At 39.8% G+C, this 20,379-nt stretch overlaps 1 protein-coding gene across 2 annotated transcripts in view; it reads right to left on the bottom strand.

Moving 5' to 3' along the window:
- Nucleotides 1-18,430, bottom strand: part of LOC118918702 (cytochrome b5 type B) — a 33,991-nt gene extending 15,561 nt beyond the window's left edge. For both annotated transcript variants that reach the window (XM_036897750.2, XM_036897751.2), the window contains exons 1-3: nucleotides 18,115-18,430; nucleotides 1,127-1,255; nucleotides 569-598 (exon numbers count right to left, since the gene is read on the bottom strand). In XM_036897750.2, the coding sequence (XP_036753645.1) occupies nucleotides 569-598; nucleotides 1,127-1,255; nucleotides 18,115-18,276 (321 nt within the window). In that variant the 5' untranslated portion in view covers nucleotides 18,277-18,430. The remainder of the gene's footprint in view (nucleotides 1-568; nucleotides 599-1,126; nucleotides 1,256-18,114) is intronic.
- Nucleotides 18,431-20,379: the final 1,949 nt, after the last annotated feature.

Here is a 20,379-nt window from a genome sequence, read left to right as displayed (position 1 = left end):
TTATGTGGTGCACATTAAGGTTTTCAAATATTTAATCTTCTATTTTTGCTGTATTATTGAGTAAAAGGGAGGAGTATAGGCCTATTGAGCCTGCACAATAATAGGATTGCATTTGGGAAGCAGACAGAAAAAAGGCCTGTTCTTGTCAGTTACTTCAATCTACAACTCCGTCTACAACTTGTAAGAGAAAATCAATCTGCCAATTTCAATTCCAACACAGAAGCAATTATTATCACCTGTACTATTTAACACAAGAGTAAGAAATCTTTTTCTACAACTGAACCCATAAAGTAATTTCTTTCAAGACCATACAGGGCATGGCTTTAGAGTTTCAGTTTTTTTCAGAAGCAAATAGAAGCATTAACAAAATGTTTCCTATTGTTCAAGACTCAGCTATTTTTTTTTTCCTGAGATGGTACTGGGTCCAAATTCCTGAAAAATAGGATTTTTGCTTGGGAGAAAAGTAAACACTTCTCTTGTTAAGCTAAGTTTTTAAAAAAGCAATTCTATTTGAATACACAGAGAAATAAACACTTGAAACACACAAGAAAAACAGATGACTCCTTACCTTGCTACCACTTTCCGGTTTAAGGTCATTCTGTTGAGACAGGAAAAACAGTAATATTTTAAGACATATCCAAATGAACTCTGTGTGCTTTTTCTAACCTTGGAACATGAGACTACATTCTGGTTGCAGTGAATTCCCTGGGACATGTCAGGGTCTGTAGAAGGGTATTATCTTCTCCCCATCCCCATCCCCAATTTTGAGTATACCAGGGTCTCTTGATAGAATGGCATGGTTTAAAAAATCCACAGTTATCTTTAGCAAAGAATTTGCAAGAATAACCAAACCACTATTTTAGGTAGCGATGTTATTCACTGTATTACAAAAATCACTCAGTCCAAAAAAATAGCTTCAGTTCCCTTCACTTTTCAGAGATACATATGCTGCTTTGCAGACAAGCAGCTATATCTCAGCACAGTAAGGCTAGCTAATTTTGGAGAAAATTTAGCCTGGTTGCTGGGTTGAATGAATTTTCACTTTAATAATTCACTCCTTCTTCATGTTCTGTGGCTGATCGGTAGCTCCCTCTCCATAAGCTCTCCTAGCTCCGGTCGTTCTTACCGGATGCACATCGCCGATATAGTACTGCTTCAGCATTTCTCTGGCATCGGAGGAGTGGCCTACATCTTCAAAGCTTTCACTGGCATCAGCACCAGCTTGTTCCATCAAGACCTCTTCTCCGCCAGGATGCTACAAGGAAAAGATATTTACTGGGTAGAAGCTCTCTGAAAAGCAAACTAATTTAAGACACTCCTCTTTTCCCCCTAATGGATGCCACCTGACAAGAGGCAATGGGAAAAATGCAACATAACTTCTGTGATGTTCTGGCCAAAAATGCCTAATACTGGTATAACTGTGAGGAAACCTAGAGCAATTGCAAATTGAGAGCTACTCTACAAAACGACTGGCCTGCAACCACCAAAAATATCAAGGTTGTGTAAGGCAAGGAAAAAGACTGAGGAACAGCTCCAGACTGAAGGTGTGAAAGACGTAACAACTGGAAGGAACTGGCTTGGCTCCATCTGCCAACCTGTTCAGGCAGCCGCAGAACCCTGAGTGGACGCTCAGAGCAAAGGGTAGATGGATGTCTTTATTCTGTTCTTGCAAGTTTTCTCTAAGTCTGAAATGGCTTCCAAATGAAAGATTAAATAAGTCAGTAGTATCAAAATAACTGCCTCTATACCTAGGAATTAGATTCCATCTATAATTTACAAGGTATATGACCCCAGACAAGTTAGTAAGAAACTGAGATTCCTTATGAGTAAAATGTGGGTTATATGATTATCTATCTTAACTACTGTTGTGAGTATTACATGAGATAATGATGTGATGAAATACTTTGCACTCAGGAAGAGTAGCTTGTATAATACGCTGTCATCTGATTTTAAAAAGCAGATACATATATGCATATATATGCATAAAATCTCCCTGGAAACACTCAAAAGGACCTGGTGGCTGGGAGACAGGGTGGAAGGAAGACTTTTCACTGCATTCCACTTTGTAATTGTTTTAGCAAGTAAAGTATTACCTACTTGAAAAATAATTTTATAAAAATTATTTAGTACAAAAAAAAAATACAATCATCCTGACATTACCTTCTTCAGATTTTATTCATTTGTTTTATTTTCAACTATTTAGTTTGTTTTTAAAATCACTTGTTTTATTTTATTTAATAAGCATTATAGAATTTGAAACACTTTCAAGGTCTTTTGTTATCTTATATGGAAGATCCTGAAGAACATGAAAGTATAAAATCAATGATGCTGTCAAAAAAAAAAAAAGGTGAAACATATAGCAGGTTTTCTTGTCCCCACCTCCACTCCTATGCCTTAATAAAATCCCTGCCCAGTGTTTCCTTAACCTTTGAAACTGATATATGTGACAGATGGAAAGATGGTTAATGGGACTGATATCCCAAAGCCTGATTTTTTCCTTTTAAATAAAATGAATACCAAATGCCAAAAAAAAAAATTATTTAGTACAGAACAGCGAGAGGCTGAAAGCTTTTCCTCTGAGATCGGGAACAAGACAGGGATGCCCACTCTCCCCACTGTTATTCAACATAGTACTGGAGGTCCTAGCCATGGCAATTAGAAAAAAACAAAGAAATACAAGGCATCCAGATTGGTAAAGAAGAAGTCAAACTGTCACTATTTGCAGATGACATGATACTGTACATAAAAAACCCTAAAGACTCCACTCCAAAACTACTAGAACTGATATCAGAATACAGCAAAGTTGCAGGATACAAAATTAACACACAGAAATCTGTGGCTTTCCTATACACTAACAACGAACTAATAGAAAGAGAAATCAGGAAAACAATTCCATTCACAATAGCATCAAAAAGAATAAAATACCTAGGAATAAACCTAACCAAGGAAGTGAAAGACCTATACCCTGAAAACTACAAGACACTCTTAAGAGAAATTAAAGAGAACACTAACAAATGGAAACTCATCCCATGCTCCTGGCTAGGAAGAATACCGTCAAAATGGCCATCCTGCCCAAAGCAATATACAGATTCGATGCAATCCCTATCAAATTACCAACAGCATTCTTCAATGAACTGGAACAAATAGTTCAAAAATTTATATGGAACCACCAAAGACCCCGAATAGCCAAAGCAATCCTGAGAAGGAAGAATAAAGTGGGGGGGATCTCGCTCCCCAACTTCAAGCTCTACTACAAAGCCACAGTAATCAAGACAATTTGGTACTGGCACAAGAACAGAGCCACAGACCAGTGGAACAGAACAGAGACTCTAAACATTAACCCAAACATATATGGCCAATTAATATACGATAAAGGAGCCATGGACATACAATGGGGAAATGACAGTCTCTTCAACAGATGGTGCTGGCAAAACTGGACAGCTACATGTAAGAGAATGAAACTGGATCACTGTCTAACTCCATACACAAAAGTAAACTCCAAATGGATCAAAGACCTGAATGTAAGTCATGAAACCATAAAAGTCTTAGAAAAAAACATAGGCAAAAAGTCTCATGGACATAAACATGAGTGACTTCTTCATGAACGTATCTCCCCTGGCAAAGGAAACAAAAGCAAAAATGAACAAGTGCGACTATATCAAGCTAAAAAGCTTCTGTATGGCAAAGGACACCATCAATAGAACAAAAAGGTACCCTACAGTATGGGAGAATATATTCATAAATGACAGATCCGATAAAGGATTGACATCCAAAATATATAAAGAGCTCACACACCTCAACAAACAAAAAGCAAATAATCCAATTAAAAAATGGGCAGAGGAGCTGAACAGACAGTTCTCTAAAGAAGAAATTCAGATGGCCAACAGACACATGAAAAGATGCTCCACATGGCTAGTATTCAGAGAAATGCAAATTAAAACCACAATGAGATATCACCTCACACCAGTAAGGATCGCCATCATCGAAAAGACAAACAACAACAAATGTTGGCGAGGTTGTGGAGAAAGGGGAACCCTCCTCACTGCTGGTGGGAATGTAAATTAGTTCAACCATTGTGGAAAGCAGTATGGAGGTTCCTCAAAATGCTCAAAATAGAAATACCATTTGACCCAGGAATTCCACTTCTAGGAATTTACCCTAAGAATGCAGCACTCCAGTTTGAAAAAGACAGATGCACCCCTATGTTTATCGCTGCACTATTTACAATAGCCAAGATATGGAAGCAACCTAAATGTCCATCAGTAGATGAATGGATAAAGATGTGGTACATATACACAATGGAATATTACTCAGCCATAAGAAAAAAACAGATCCTACCATTTTCAACAACATGGATGGAGCTAGAGGGTATTATACTCAGTGAAATAAGCCAGGCGGATAAAGACAAGTACCAAATGATTTCACTCATATGTGGAGTATAAGAACAAAGGAAAACTGAAGGAACAAAACAGCAGCAGAATCACAGAACCCAAGAATGGACTAACAGTTACCAAAGGGAAAGGGACTGGGGAGGGATAAGGGGGCGAAAAAGAAAGGGGGCATTACAATTAGCATGTATAATGTGGAGGGGGTAGGGGGTGGGCTCTACAACACAGAGAAGACAAGTAGTGATTTTACAGCATCTTACTACGCTGATGGACAGTGACTGTGAAGGGGTATGTGGAGGTGACTTGGTGAAGGGGGGAGCCTAGTAAACATAATGTTCTTCATGTAATTGTAGATTAATGATACAAAAAAAAAAATTAGTACAGTCCCTGATTTAAATACTCAGCAAATATTTACTTACAATTAGCAAATTTAGAATTTAGATTATTTGATGTATCTAAATTTATATTTTTGAAATACCAAGTAATGATTTGAAGCACTTACTTTTCATAACAACTTTGCAGCAGGAATATTATTATCCCTATTTTAAAGATGAATTTAACTGAAGCATAAACCTCTAAGTGTAACCTCCTGGAGTCACTTGCCTATGAGCTCCCTGAGGATACAGAGAACGCCTATTTTTGTCTCCTAGGAAGTATTTGCCCGGTGAGTGGGTCTCCCATCCCAGGATTTAGGCATGCTGTTTTAAAGCAAGAGTAAGATAGCTGCCACTCATCTGTTACTGCATCTGAACCCTCTCAGCTATAGTAAACCATTAGGTTTTGGAATTGTGTCCCAATTTGTTCTAAACGTATCTAATACATTTAAATTATGGAAGAAATTTTTACCTTATGACACCTTTCATAGTAAAATGGTAACAAAATTTCTTGGCAGTTTGAAATAATTCAGGGAATGGTTGCATTTATGACTTACCTACATGACTGTATAATTACAAAGTATTTTCATTTTCACCAATCTCTTACCACTTATAAATAAATAAATAAATACTACAGCACTTTAAAATACAAACATACATGTATATATATTCCCCCTGCCACTGTGTAGAAAATTTGGAAAAAACAAGAATAAGGAGTAAACTATAGTTCTGTAACAGAAATAAGTCCAGTTAACAGTTTGGTGCATAAAACCCCATTGCCTTTATTCATTCAGTCATTATGCTACAATTTTTATTGAATACTTACTACTTTATATACTAGGCAGTGATAAATGAAGTTTCTGTGTTTTTATAAAAGTAAATCAATACAGTACATAATGTTTCATAGCCTGCTTTCTTTCACTGAGGCAAGGAGGGTCAGAATGCTCCCCAAACTCCCTAGGTTCAGTGACTCTCATCCCAAAATGCGGCCTTCCTAAGGACGGCTTAGAGCAAGCAAGAAGATTTCAGAGAACCCTAGCTTCCGTTTTAGAACTCAATTTCAGATACCATATAAAATCAAATGGCAGCCCAGCTGGAGGCAGCGCCCTAGGCCTGAGGCCACAGCAGAGCCCAGGCTGAGGGGCAGGGGACGGCCCTAAGGAGAATCCGAGGCCAGGCCCCAACACCCAGGGAGGAGAAGCCCTGGGGCCCGGCAGGGCTGGCTCTCAGCTCCGCCACTACAGCTCCAAGCTGCTGCGCACCGACGGGAAGCTCATCTAGGAGCAAGGATCCGACAGCTAAGTCCTAATTCGTAGCAGAGTTCCCAGGGAAAATGGAATTTATATTCCCAAGCAGTCCCCCCTTGATATGAAAATATTACTTCAACAACCCAGAGCGTGGATTTTTTTAAAAGAGAAAGGGAAAGAGTACCAACTTCTCCTATGACTGACCTCAGTATATACGCTCAAAGACACGATGGAAGGGGATGTAACAAAAGTCCTCCCTGTGATTTTTTTTTTAAACAGAGGGAAAAAACTAAAGTTTAATGATGTACATACGGGGAAGCCATAGACATGGGTTCCAAAGACAGCCATGGAGAATGAGGCATCTATGTCATCCTGAACTAAGGAAAGGAGGCAGGGATCTGAGACTTCAAAGGAAAAGGGATGCAACTCACAGGAATATGAAAATAGTATATGTTTGATAATCAAATATTAATTGAGCCACACAGTAACAGGGAAGGGGCAGAGAAAGGAATTCTAACAAACTTAGCCACATCCTCCCGGTCTATCACACTTACTTTACATTATAATGCTTTGTGATTCTTATTGGTGGATGGCTCAACATGACACTCTCAGGCTTTGTCACAACTGTAGTCCTATCTCCAGGGACTGTTTTAAACCTACGTCACAGCAAGGTATCAAACTACTCGCATTAGCTGCATCTTGGTGCGTTCTACAGCCCGGTACTCCCACTATGTATTTGAGTTTCAGAGCATTTATTCTGATTCTAGGCCAAGATAATTCCAATAACCAATCAAGAATGATGTAGGAACAGATGACTGGAGCACCTCTGGCCACACCTGCAGACACAGACACCAACAAAACTTTGAAGACAAAATGTAATGTTCTGAAGCTAACAGATCACCAGTGGGCACTAACTTACATCAAACAGGATCTCATGGCCAAAGACCTCTACTTTGAAGGCATGTTCAAAAAAGGATTGCAGACCTCTTATTTTTTGAAGACCAAGCAGGGATTAGAACTCAGAGTGGCCCCTTAACCTTGTAACTTTCATTTGAGCTAGACCCTTTCAGAATAAAAAGGTGAATACATGAGCTGGTGGGCATGCAGCAAGGATCATTCTTGTCTGAGCCAGGTCACCCTTTATGTTTGAAACTAAAAGAAATGAGGACTGTGTACTGGGTGACTTACAGGGAAGGAACTGTTTCTAAAATGCTTTAAAATTTCCTTTTGATGACTGCAGAAATAAAAGGCAGAGAAAGGGAAGAAGTCAAGTTAGTGATAACAAAAAATAACTTAGCAAAATTCAACCTTTGGGAGAAACACTACCAATTATACAACTCATTATCATGTGCAATCAGACTGAGTTCTAAACCACAGTAAACTCCTATTTTCTTGGAATCTAAATACCCTCTATTTTTACATTTAATTTATGTGCTAGTATTTTTTATAACTTCTTTTGCAAAAACAATTTCATTATAGAAAATGTACGGACTGTGTATAAGCAAAACAAATATCACTGTAGTGTTCATTTTGAGGCTACAGAATGACATATAGAGCAAATGTATCAAAACTGTATTCAAATAAATGCTTTTCCAGAGTGAAAACGCAGGGCTAGGACAGACTTGGCAAACCTTAGGTATCTCTTAATACCGTCGAGGAAAAATTGGTGACACTGAGACACTGCAGGATTCTCAAGTGCCTTCCGGATGATTAAAGATAGATTAAATAATGGGAGATTCTTGATCCAGAGTTCAGAGTTTATCAGATCCACTAGAAAACCGATGGCTCCATACTGTATTGCCCACTCATTTCAACTAAAGACCCAGTTATTCTGGATAAGTTTACATATCATTATCAGAAGGAAGAGACGGCAGCCGCTGGGAGAGACACAGATAAAGGACGCCCAGGAATAATTCTGTCTGGATTAAATGTCCCAGGAAAGTAGCAGGGTATCATTTCTGAATCAGGAGTTAAATGTAATTTGCATGTTGAGTGTTGTAATGAAGAATAAATCACTCTTGACTACAAATTCAACCATCTTATTTTCACTTTAAGAGACAAATCAGTTTTATGGAAGTAAAACTGGGGAAGTGAGAATAAGATCTATGGACTGTACTAACAACAATATTGTGATATTGTACTACAGTTTTGCAAAATGCTACCTTTGAGGGAAATGGGTAAAAGGTACAAGGGCTCTCTTATTTTTCATAATCGCATATGAATCTACAATTATCTCAATACAAATTTCAATTAAAAAAAAATTAAACTGAATTCCCTAAGGATAAACCCAAGTGAAATGCGTACAGATGTATTAACTTATACACACATACACACAAACACACACTCATGATCATTAACAGCAGCATTCATTATAACCCTAAACCTGAAACAATTCAATGTTCACAAGCAGATATGAATAAATTGAGGCATAATTATATAACAGAATCCTAATCCGCAATGAAAAAGGATGAACTTCTGTCATATGCATAACATGAAATAGAATATACTGAATAAAAGACAGCAGACACAAAACAACATATATTGTGACACTCTCATTTGTAAAAAATGTTTGAAAAGGCAAACAAACCTATAGTGTTAAATCAATACACTGGGTGCCTCTGGGGATGAGGAAGGAAGCAGTAACTGTGGGGGGTACACGAGAGGTTCTGGGTGCTACCATCTCCTAGATGGTGGTTATCAAAATGTGCTCCTTTACTCGAGTGACACCATATGGCTAAGTCTCAGGAACATATATAATTAGTGGGAAAATAAATTCCCAAGTATCTCACACGTAACTATCCTCACATATACAGTCAAATAGTCTTCAGCAAAGTGCCAAGACCACTCAATAGGGAAAATACTGTCTCATCAACAAATGGTGCTGGGAAAACTGGATATCCACATGCAAAAGAACAAAGATGGATCCTTATATACATAAATTAAGTCAAAAAGGATAAAAGATCTAAACTGAAGACCCAAAGCTATAAACACCCAGAAGAAAACATAGTAAAAACTTTATGACATTGGATTTGGCAATAGTTTTCTTGGATATGAGGCCAAAAGTATAGGCAACAAATGCAAAAGTTGACAAATAGGACATCAAACTTAAAGACTTTTATACACCAAAGGACACAATCAACAAACTGAAAAGACAATCTATGGAACATGAGAACAGATGTGTCAATCACACATAACAGAATACATAAAGAACTCCTAAATTTCAACAACAAAAAAACATCAAATAACTTGACTATAAAATGGGCAAAGAACTTAAGCAGACATGTCTGTGAAGATGATACAAAAATAGCCAACAAGCATTGGAAAAGATGGTCAACATTAGCAGTCATTGGGGAAATGCAAATCAAAACCACAATGAGATACCACTGCATACCCATTAGGATGTCTACTATTTCTTTTTAAGAAAAGAAAGAAACTTTCTTTCTCTCTCTCTCTCTTTCTCTCTCTCTCTCTCTCTCCTCTCTCTCTCTTTCTTTCTTTTCTTAGAAAGAAACAGTAGACATCCTAATGGGTATGCAGTGGTATCGAAAGAAGAAAGAAAGAAAGAGAGAGAGAGAGAGAGAAAGAAAGAGAGAGAGAGAGAGAGAAGGAAGGAAGGAAGGAAGGAAGGAAAGAAGGGAGAGAGAGAGAGAGAAAGAAAGAGAGAAAGAGAGAGAAAAAAAGAGAGAGAAAGAGAAGGAAGGAAGGAAGGAAGGAAAGAAGGGAGAGAGAGAGAGAGAGAGAGAGAGAAAGAAAGAAAGGAAGGAAGGAAGGAAGGAAGGAAGGAAGGAAGGAAGGAAGGAAGGAAGGAAGGAAAGAAGGAAAGAAAGAAAGAAAGAAAGAAAAGAAAGGAAAGAGAGGGAGGGAGGGAGGGAGGGAGGGAGGGAGGAAGGAAGGAAGGAAGGAAGGAAGGAAGGAAGGAAGGAAGGAAGGAAGGAAGGAAGGAAGGAAGGAAGGAAGGAAGGAAATAAGCACTGGTGAGGATATATAGATATTGGAATCTCTGTGTATTCTTGGTGGGAATGTAAAATGGTGCAACCACCAGTGCCATCTATCTCCAGAATTCTTTTCCTCTTGCAAAACTGAAACTCTATGCCCATTAAAAACTTTTTTTGATTGCAGGTCTCTTTTGCATACTATTTGCAGAGAGTATCTTTTTCCATCCTTTGACTTTTAACCTATCAGTTATTTGGATCTAGAGTGAGTCTCTAAAGACAGCAAGCATATGGTTAGATCATGCCTTTTTATCCACTCTGCCTAACTTTGTCTATTGATAGATGAATTTAATCCACTTACATTTAAAGTAATTACTGATGAGGAGGGACTTGCTACATCAAAATTTAAAACTTCTGTACATGACACAGTAATAAGAAAGTGAAATGACAACCTACAGAATGGGAGAAAGTATTTGCAAATCATATGTCTAATAAAGGATTAGTATCCAGAATATTAAAACAATCCAATTTAACAACAAAAAGATAAACAATCCAATTTAAAATTAAGCAAAGAACTTGAATAGACATTTCTCCAAAGAACACCCACAGAAGACCAGTAAGTACATGAAAAAATGCTCAACATAATTAGTTATTAGGGAAGTGCAAATCAAACCACAGTAAGAAACCATATTACACCTCCTAGGAATGGCTATAATAGAAAAAATTAAAAATAGCAAGTGCTGGAGATAATGTGGAAAATTGTTTCATTGCTGGTGGAATGTAAAATGGTGCAGCTGATGGGGAAAACAGTTTGGAGGCTCCTCAAAAAGTTAAACAGAATTATCATATGGCCCAGCAAATCCATTCCTACATATATCTCTAAATGAACTGAAAACAAGGACTCAGACAGTCATATGCCAATGTTTACCAACATACAAGTTGACAACAGCCAAAAGGTGTTACAGTTTTCACAAGAGCCTAAACATGGAAACTTGAACAACCCAAGTATCCCTTGATGACTGCATGATGGACAAATGAAACACAGTATTATCCACACAATGGAATATTATTCCGCCTCACAAATAGTGAAATTCTGATACATGTTACAACATGGATGAACCTTGAAGACACTATACTAAGGGAAATCAGCCAGACACCAAAGGATAAATATTATACTATTCCACTTATATGTCGTACTAAGAGTAGTCAAATCATAGAGACAGAAAGTAGAACAATGGGAAGTTATTGTTTAATGGGTATAATATTCAGTTTGGGATGATGAAATATTCTGGACATGGATGGTGGTGATGGTCACATAATGATGTGAACGTACTTAGTGCCACTGAATTGTGCACTTAAAAATGTTTAAAACAGTAAATTTTATGTTGTGTATTTTACAATAAAACTTAGAAAACCAAAACATTATGCTAAGTGAAAGAAGCCAGACACAAAAGGTAAGTACCATATGATCCCACCTAATATAAGGTCCCTAGAATAGGCAAATTCAGAGAGACCAGCGTAGATGAGAGGCTACCAGAGGCCCGGGAAGAGTGACAAGGGGAAAGCTGTTGCCTAGCAAGTACAGAGCTTCTATTTGGGGTCACGAAAAGGTCTTAGAAACAGACAGCAGTGATGGCTGCACAACACCGCGAATCCAATTAATGCCACTGGATTGTACAGTTAAAAATGGCTGAAAAGTAAACTTCATGTTATATGAATTTTGTCACAGTTAAAAAAAAAAGTTTGGTTTTACACAGCTGTAACTAATCTAAGCCAAAAATTTATTTTTTCTGAATCACAACAAGACCAAAGGAGTTTGGAGGTTCTCAGTAATCTAGATTGGTTGCCTGTGCTATTCAAATCTATTAGAAAATCATAAATGTCTCCCTATTTTTATTAAGTAAACCATATATAAGGCAGTACATATTTCCTTTTTTTTTCCTAGGACCTGCTTTGCTTTTAAATTTCACGTGAGTTGCAAAAAAGATTCTTCTGACCTGGATAGCCATTGTGTTTTAAATCTAATGAACATTCTATTCTCTCAGCTTTTATTTTGTAAGCAACTACACAATATTACAGATAAATGTTTCAAATAGACTATATTGCAGCCAAGATCATAAACCGTCAAAAGAGATGAAACAATGCCTGTGGTTGATCCATTTCTATCTCAGTCCAAAATTCAAGTGAAGTACTTTTGGATACAAAAGAAATTTTGTAATGTCCACCTGTAAAGGATGAGTCAGTTAAACTGTCCAAAGAGTATGTGGTAGGGAGCAGGAGAAGCCTTTTGGCTTTTCCTTAAGTTCATTTATTTTACAAAGTATTATTGAAAAGAGGGCAGAAAATTCATGTTTTAAAATATAGGAAAAAAAGAGGACAAATTACTAACAGACAATAATACTTCCAGATTACTAATTCTATGGGAGGGATAAGGGACATCGGCAGAAAAGAGGAGAATGTGAAGAACAACAGCTACAGAATAAAACTCTTCTTGGGAAAAGAATTATACAAATTCTCTGAGTGGAAATTCCACACTGATGTAATGAAAGTGTAACAGCAGAGTATGCTAAAGACCACCTGACTTGGAAAACGAAATCCAGAAACACTGATTTCGGAAGCTGCAAAATTAGTCTGGGTGATGAAAAGAGGGAGCTCCAGCCAAAGAGATTAGCAGAATACCTCATCATAATATATGGAGGTCAGTAATAATATCTAAGAGGGCAGAGAAAGGTAACAGCCCTGGGCGGTGAAGAGCAGGAAATGGTGCAGGTCCACAGGTATTTGCACATGGATTAGAAAGAGCCTAGTAAGGCAGGGGTGTCAAAACAGACCTAAGTCCATACTCTGCAGCCATGAAAAAAACTGAGGCAAATCCTAATGGGTGGACCTGAGCCGTCAGGTCAGACTGCCTGAGTTCCAACCCTCCTGTACCACCTAACTTTATGAGTTTGTGGAACTTACTACTCTGCTCCTCACATCTCTAAAATGGATTGTTGGGAGGGATAAAAGAGAAACCACATGTGAAGCACTTAAATGGGCACCCAGGAAACATTACTATTAAACCAAGTCAATTAATAAATAACATAATTCAGTTAAAGAACACTATGATTCTATTTCTGTATATATTTGGACATATTTTTATACATGAGTCTATACATGGAAGATGTAGAAGGATTCAAACAAATTCTTGGAAGTGTTACAGTTTCACTTTCTTCCCTGCTGTGTGGCTTTTTCTGCTCACTTATACTGGACTCCTCAGCAAAAATAATCTAGTTATAAAATAAATTGCTTCACAAAAATGAACAAGTGGGACTATATCAAGCTGAAAAGCTTCTGTACAGCAAAGGACACCATCAATAGAACAAAATAGTACCCTACAGTATGGGAGAATATATTCATAAATGACAGATCCGATAAAGGGTTGACATCCAAAATACATAAAGAGCTCATGCACCTCAACAAACAAAAAGCAAATAATCCAATTAAAAAATGGGCAAAGGAGCTGAACAGACACTTCTCCAAAGAAGAAATTCAGATGGCCAACAGACACATGAAAAGATGCTCCACATGGCTAGTATTCAGAGAAATGCAAATTAAAACCACATTGAGATATCACCTCACACCAGTAAGGATCACCACCATCCAAAAGACAACAACACATGTTGGCGAGGTTGTGGAGAAACGGGAACCCTCCTACACTGCTGGTGGGAATGTAAATTAGTTCAACCATTGTGGAAAGCAGTATGGAGGTTCCTCAAAAAGCTCAAAATAGACATACCATTTGATCCAGGAATTCCACTTCTAGGAATTTACCCTAAGAATGCAGCACTCCAGTTTGAAAAAGACAGATGCACACCTGTGTTTACCGCAGCACTATTTACAATAGCCAAGAAATGGAAGCAACCTAAGTGTCCATCAGTAGATGAATGGATAAAGAAGAGGTGGTACATAGACACAATGGAATATTATTCAGCCATAAGAAAAAAACAGATCCTACCATTTTCAACAACATGGATGGAGCTAGAGGGTATTATGCTCAGTGAAATAAGCCAGGTGGAGAAAGACAAGTACCAAATGATTTCACTCATATGTGGAGTATAAGAATAAAGAAAAACTGAAGGAACAAAACAGCAGCAGAATCACAGAACCCAAGAATGAACTAACGGTTACCAAAGGGAAAGGGACTGGGGAGGATGGGTGGGAAGGGAGGGATAAGGGCAGGGAAAAAGAAAGGGGGCATTACGATTAGCATGTATAATTACTATGTCGGTGGGGCACGGGGAGGGCTGTGCAACACAGAGAAGACAAGTAGTGATTCTACAGCATCTTACTACGCTGATGGACAGTGACTGTAATGGGGTATGTGGGGGGGACTTGGTGAAGGGGGGAGCCTAGTAAACATAATGTTCTTCATGTAATTGTAGATTAATGATAACAAAATCAAAAAATAAACAAATAAATAAATAAATAAATTGCTTCAACGTCACCCCCATCTTCAAAGACTTCAGTGGCTTTCCATTATTACACTTAGGATCAGATTCATCCTACCCCGCCCAGCCTTGCCAGCCCGGCTCCTGCCAAGCTCACTGGCCGTTCCCATTCTTTGTTCCCCGCCCGTACCACAGTCCCAGGCGCTTTCAGTCCCACGATGTACCAAACTCTGCCTGACTCTGCCAGTGTTGCTGGAATGCTCTTTTTGCTCTTCCCAAACCAAGTTCCTTCTCCGCTCCATTTAAAGCTGTCATCTCACAGAAGCTTTCCCAGATCACTCTTACTAAAGTAGATCTCCCCACCAACCCCATTTCTTTCTCAGCCCCTTGTATGTTTCTTTCATGGAAAGCACCATCATTTAATATTTTTGTTCTTTTCTGTCTCCCATAGATGGGTGGCTTCAGGAGAGAAGGGCCATGCTTATTTTCATACACCACCAGGGCTTGTACCACAGCACCTGATAAGATATTTGCTACACTTTACAAAGATTTGTTCAGTGAATAAAATGCTATCCCATCTGTGAGGAAGGTTCTAAAGTAAAGTCCCATTATGCCAACAGTTAACTAAAAAATACACAGAAATCTTTAAAATATCACAATGTGCTCTTTTAAGTTACCCTTTTCAGAAAGTTATTTATACATAACTATTCCAAACTTTCCTCACTTGTGATACACAGTAAGGAAATAAGAATATTAACTGAAACAAAGATTCACAAAACCATTTTTACCTTTGCTAAGGGAAATGAACTTTGATATTTCCTAGTCAATGTCATAAGATACTGTAAGTATTTTTATGTGATTCTTCTAGAATAATAAATAGTGGAAAGACAATGATGTGGACTATTACAAGATTTTGGTTTTATTTGTGATTTCAATAAATTAAACCAAAAATGATTCAAAAATGCAGAGTTGAACTGTTAGAGGAAAGATAACTCAATTACATTGCCAACTCTAAATTATCACAAACTACACAATAACACCCTAACCATATTCATTAATTGGGAAAAAAAAAAAGCAACCTACAGATGCAGAATATCCATATTAGGAGCCCCTTTCTAAGAGGCTTCAAAGTGATTTCAGATTGGAAAGAGAATGAAAACCCATTAAGTCTTCTTATCTCCTCTAATAGCAACCCTATTCTTCCAGACCTGGCCAAAATCCTTGACTCCTTCTCTCTCATTCTTCAAATCCACTGCATCATTAAGTCCTATTGGCTGTACCATCACAACACACCCCAAACCTGACACTTCTCAACAGCTACACTGCCACCACCCTGGTCCAAGTCACCATCTCTTGTCGCAGTTATGACAACAGCTTCCCAACTGGGATCCTCAATTCTGCCCTGCCCTTCCTTCAGTCTCAGCAGCCCAGAGTGATACTGTTAAACCACTAAGTCATATCCTGACACTCCTCTGCTCCAATGTGGGCTCCCGACTCGGAACAAAAGTCCTTCCTAAAGCCTGCAAAGCTGTTTTTGCTTGATCTGCCCTCTCCTGATCAAGCTGACCTCATCTACTACTAGATGTCGCTATGGCCTCCCTCGCGGTTCCTCAACACACCAGACACACTCCCACCTCAAGATCTTTGAACTCGCTCACTCTCCCAGGAATGCTCTTCCTGCAGATATCCACAGGGCTAGCTCCCTTAACTGCCTTCTGGCCTCTACTCTAGCCATCTTCTTAATACAGCCATCTCGGCCTTCACACCTAAAATTTCAAGCCCTCATCCTCACACCCTCACTCCATAAACACCCATAGTTCTCTTCTCTGCTTTATTTTTCTTCTTAGCACTTAACCACTACCTAACACAGCATGTTATTTTAGTTATGTACTCTGCTTATTGTCTGCTTCCCATAGATTGTAATCTCAGGAAAGGCTTCAATGTTTATTCACTGCTGCAACCTCAGCACCTAGAACAGTATCTGGCACATAGGAGACATTTGATAAATATTTGAATGTGTAAGTGAATAGGCTTGGAATGAAAAAAACAGGGACAGAGACTACAGAACAGGTGAACGGCACACTGCAGGTGAAGATCTACAGCTCAGGCTTCAACGGCAACTTTGGCACACCTGTGATTTGTCTGGCTCCATCAACAGGTGGTGAACCAGGTTAAAAACCTCTACTCAAGACGGAACTAACGTCCACTACAAGCACTGAGTGTTCCTTCCAAGTTCATTATCTATTCTGAATTAACAAATAAGACATCTGGGGGAAATGAAACCACAAATGAAAAACATTATTACCTACCCATTATGAACTATGCTTTTAACATGCTGAACCCACAACTGAAACTCATTATGAGGCATACACCAAAGGACATAGCTAAGGCTAGAATTCTGAAGTAATGCTATGCAGATAAGACAAATCAAGGGATCTAGCTAAACCAGACTCTGCCACTAATCAGCTATATGACCTGAATCTCTCTGAAACTATTTGTTGTACTCCTGCTAAAATAAGGATCACTACTATCCAAGTCACTCTCACCAGTTATCTAGTTATTTTGAGGATGAAATAATGGGAAAGCACTTTTAAAAGCAAAAAATGCCATATACAATACAAATGCAGGAAGTTACTAAATTCTAAGATATTAACTTTTGGGCCACAAGGCAAACTTATTAAAAACTGTTGTTTTAGAAACTTTACATTTTAAATTTTTCATAGATTTATTAATTCGGATGTACAGATTTCTCCCCAAGACCCCAAATTCACAGAAAAATTACTGTTATGCTTCAGAGAAAGAGTTTTTTTCTCAGTTACAATGAGGTTACATTATGCAAGAAATCCCAAGGAATTAACCACAAGATTATTAATCTATTATTCAAAAAAAAAAAATACACCCCCCCTTAAATGTATCTATAAATATCTCTCAAAGCCTTGGGGATTAGGGATGCAAGGACTCAAAGCAAAAGAGAATTTTTTAGGGTGATGGAAATTCTTAATTGGGGTTGTGACTACATGGTTGAATATATCTGTCTAAACTCATCAAACTGTACATTTTAAAGGGGCACACTTTTTTAATGTAAATTACACCTCACTGAAGGTACTTTGACCAAATTAAACGCCTATCCTGTTTCCTTAAGTTAAAAAACAAAAAAAACCCACTCAATTGCACCATAGTCCCAAAAAGAACTTGTGTAATGAAATCTAATACAGCAGGCTTGAAGTTATGAAAGAGGATGACAGAAACTGGGTCAATAACTCCAATAGAAGGCATGACCTTGTGCCCTTGAGGTCAAGTCAGACTAGAAAAAAATGATGGTAGCATAACGGGGTGGGAGACACACAAAAATCTCAGCTGCTTCTCAAGAAAGTGAAAACTAACCACGGTATTACTTGAGAAAGCGTGGTGCAAAGCGCACAGGTTTGGGGCCCTTCAGACCTGGGTTTGAATGGCTCTAGCCTGTTCGGTGTGTGACCTTGAGAGTCTTCACTGTCTCTAAAGCTCACTTTCCCTTTCTGCAAAATGGGGATACTGTCGGCTCTGAGCTTAGTCTATCACAGAGTAAATACTGAGTATCTGGGGGGCATTGAGACCTATGGCCTCCGTTTCCGTCTCGGAGGGTCGTGGTCCCTTTGGTTCGCCTGATCACCCTCGGCCCGGCCTCATGACCCTCCTACACACCCCTCGGCAGCCCTTCCGGCCCGACCATCCCGAACCCCTGCACCTCCCCGGGGCCCCACCTCGTTAAGGAAGCGAGTGATATCGTAGACTCGCCCGTGGATCACCAGCCAAATCTCCTTCGGGGAATTGCGCTTCGCCACCTCCTCCAGACGATAATAAGTGACGGAGGTCTCAACTCCTTGCCCTTTGCCATCGCAGCCGCTTGCTTCCACAGTCGCCATTGGGCCTCCTGAGACAACCTACTCTCACCACTATCCCGCTTTCGGCGGCCAACTTCCTCTAGGTAGAACCCACGTTCAACCCTCCCGGCCTCCGTAACCGGGTCCCATAAGGCCCTCCGAGGGCTCCTGGCCAATCACGCTTCCTAATAGTTCTCGCTCGTTTCCCTTTCAGCAATGAAAAGAAGGATTCAATTTCCATTCCCTCCCACCTATCTCTCCATCTTTGGGGCTTAGGCGGGGCTAGAATCCAACCAACCAATCAGAGTCGCTCGTTTCTCCACTCTCACCAATCAGACGCCGTGATTTTGGAAAGGCGCCCAAGAAGACGTCCTGACAGGTGTTGCGCGAAGTGGTTTCCCTCTCACGCTTCACCCTGGCCTGCAGAGTCGTGGAAGAAGGGAGGCGTCTCCGTTTTCCAATTTTTTCCTCTCGTCGCGGTGGATCGCTCCTGAGTCACCCGTACCTTGTTTCCCCCACCCGCTGCGAGGCCTGTAGTCTAGTCCCCGATTTGGATTTTTGCAGCCTCCAGGCTGTGACCTGGAGAAAACTGTCGGCTGGTTTTTCACCAGTAAAATGGTCATGATAACCTCTACCGTACAGTGTTTGGCCAATTCAATGAGAAAGTTGTATCTGCCGAGCGCTTGTGATGTAAGGTTAGGGACCTGGGACAGCATCATGATTAATTTTCCAAACAAACTAAGATATAAACAGGGTAACAGGAGGGATTCCATCTTAAGGCTAAGATTCCATTTCAAAGGCCCGGAAGTTAGGAAGTAAGATTCCTAACATATTCTTTCACAGACAGACAATAATTCGGCCCACCCTGGGTGGGGGGTGGGTAGGGCAGGCGGTCTTGATTGATAGGTTCCCAGACGTAAGTCACTGTTCTGGGGAGGAACCGGATCAATAAAATTAATGTGTTAAGTTTATTTTGCAGAATTAACTGGAGGACTGATAATAGAGGAGAGGAGACTTGGTATCTCTCACCGGATATAAGCATCGTGAGACCACTTGACAGGTTTATAGCTCCTGGCTCTTGGAAACTCCTTAAAAGATGGAACCCCCAACCTTTCAGTGCGCCTCCTCTCTGAAGATGCCCACACTTTTTCTCTCTTTAAGTGGATAACTTTAAATAACGCTTTCTCACGGGCTCCATTTAACTGGGTTTTGTCTCTCTGAACCTTTCCAGTGGTAAGTGTCCTCATTTCTCCGCTATTTCGTTCTATTTCCAAGTCTCCACTTTGTGCTTTATTCCTGATTGGGGGGTGGGGAGGGGGAGGGGGCGGGGCGCTGCTGAGAGCTCAGATTTGGGCCTGGGAGTTGCCCATCTCCTAGGTGACCCGGAGGGAACTGCAACTGCCGGAGCCTACCTGAAAATCTTCCTTCTTTGAGAATATAATCTCACTCCATCCCGTGCCCCGCAGCTCCCCCAAATCCTGGGGTGGTGGGGGCTAGCCCCACGCTGTGCAGATCCAAGCAGACACGAGATGCCAGGTAACCCTGGCTTCAGGAGACTGCCCTATGCTGAGAAGTTCAGCGAGCTCCCACCCCTCCTACTGCACTTAGCTGCTCTCAGCTGCCTGCAAGGATGCTGCCATTCATTACTACTCTCACTCTGAATTCCTTCTTTACCTACACTCTTCCGACCTGCTCCAGAATTCTTTCTGATTCAGAGTCAAGAACCCTCCCCTGCCCAGGTTGAAGTTTCACCTGGTGCACAGGGAGAGACCTCCCAGATTCAGCTGCCCAGCAACACTCGGCACATAGTAATGCATACTAAATGACAGCTGGTGTGAAAAACGGCAGGGTGACTGGCCCAAGACCTTGGAACAGCGATTGGGGGTTAGATTATGGAGTCTCCCAAGTCTCTGCCACTGCCAAGAATCTGATTTTGTTATATGTCAATTATATCTTAATAAAGCTGGGAGAGAAATCTGATTTTTAAATGAATTCTTTGGTGATCAGGCCATATCCACACAATTTTCCTTTCTATCTGTTCTAAAATAGAATTTGCCTCAACTGTTCCCCGCAAGATGTCCTAGACTTTTGGAATTCCAAGTTTGGAATGTGCAGCGTTGTGAATTACTCATCTTAAAGTGCCAT

The sequence above is a fragment of the Manis pentadactyla genome, chromosome 15 (genome assembly GCF_030020395.1).
Source record: "Manis pentadactyla isolate mManPen7 chromosome 15, mManPen7.hap1, whole genome shotgun sequence".
Taxonomy (NCBI): domain Eukaryota; kingdom Metazoa; phylum Chordata; class Mammalia; order Pholidota; family Manidae; genus Manis; species Manis pentadactyla.
This window is presented reverse-complemented; position numbering and strand designations above follow the sequence as displayed.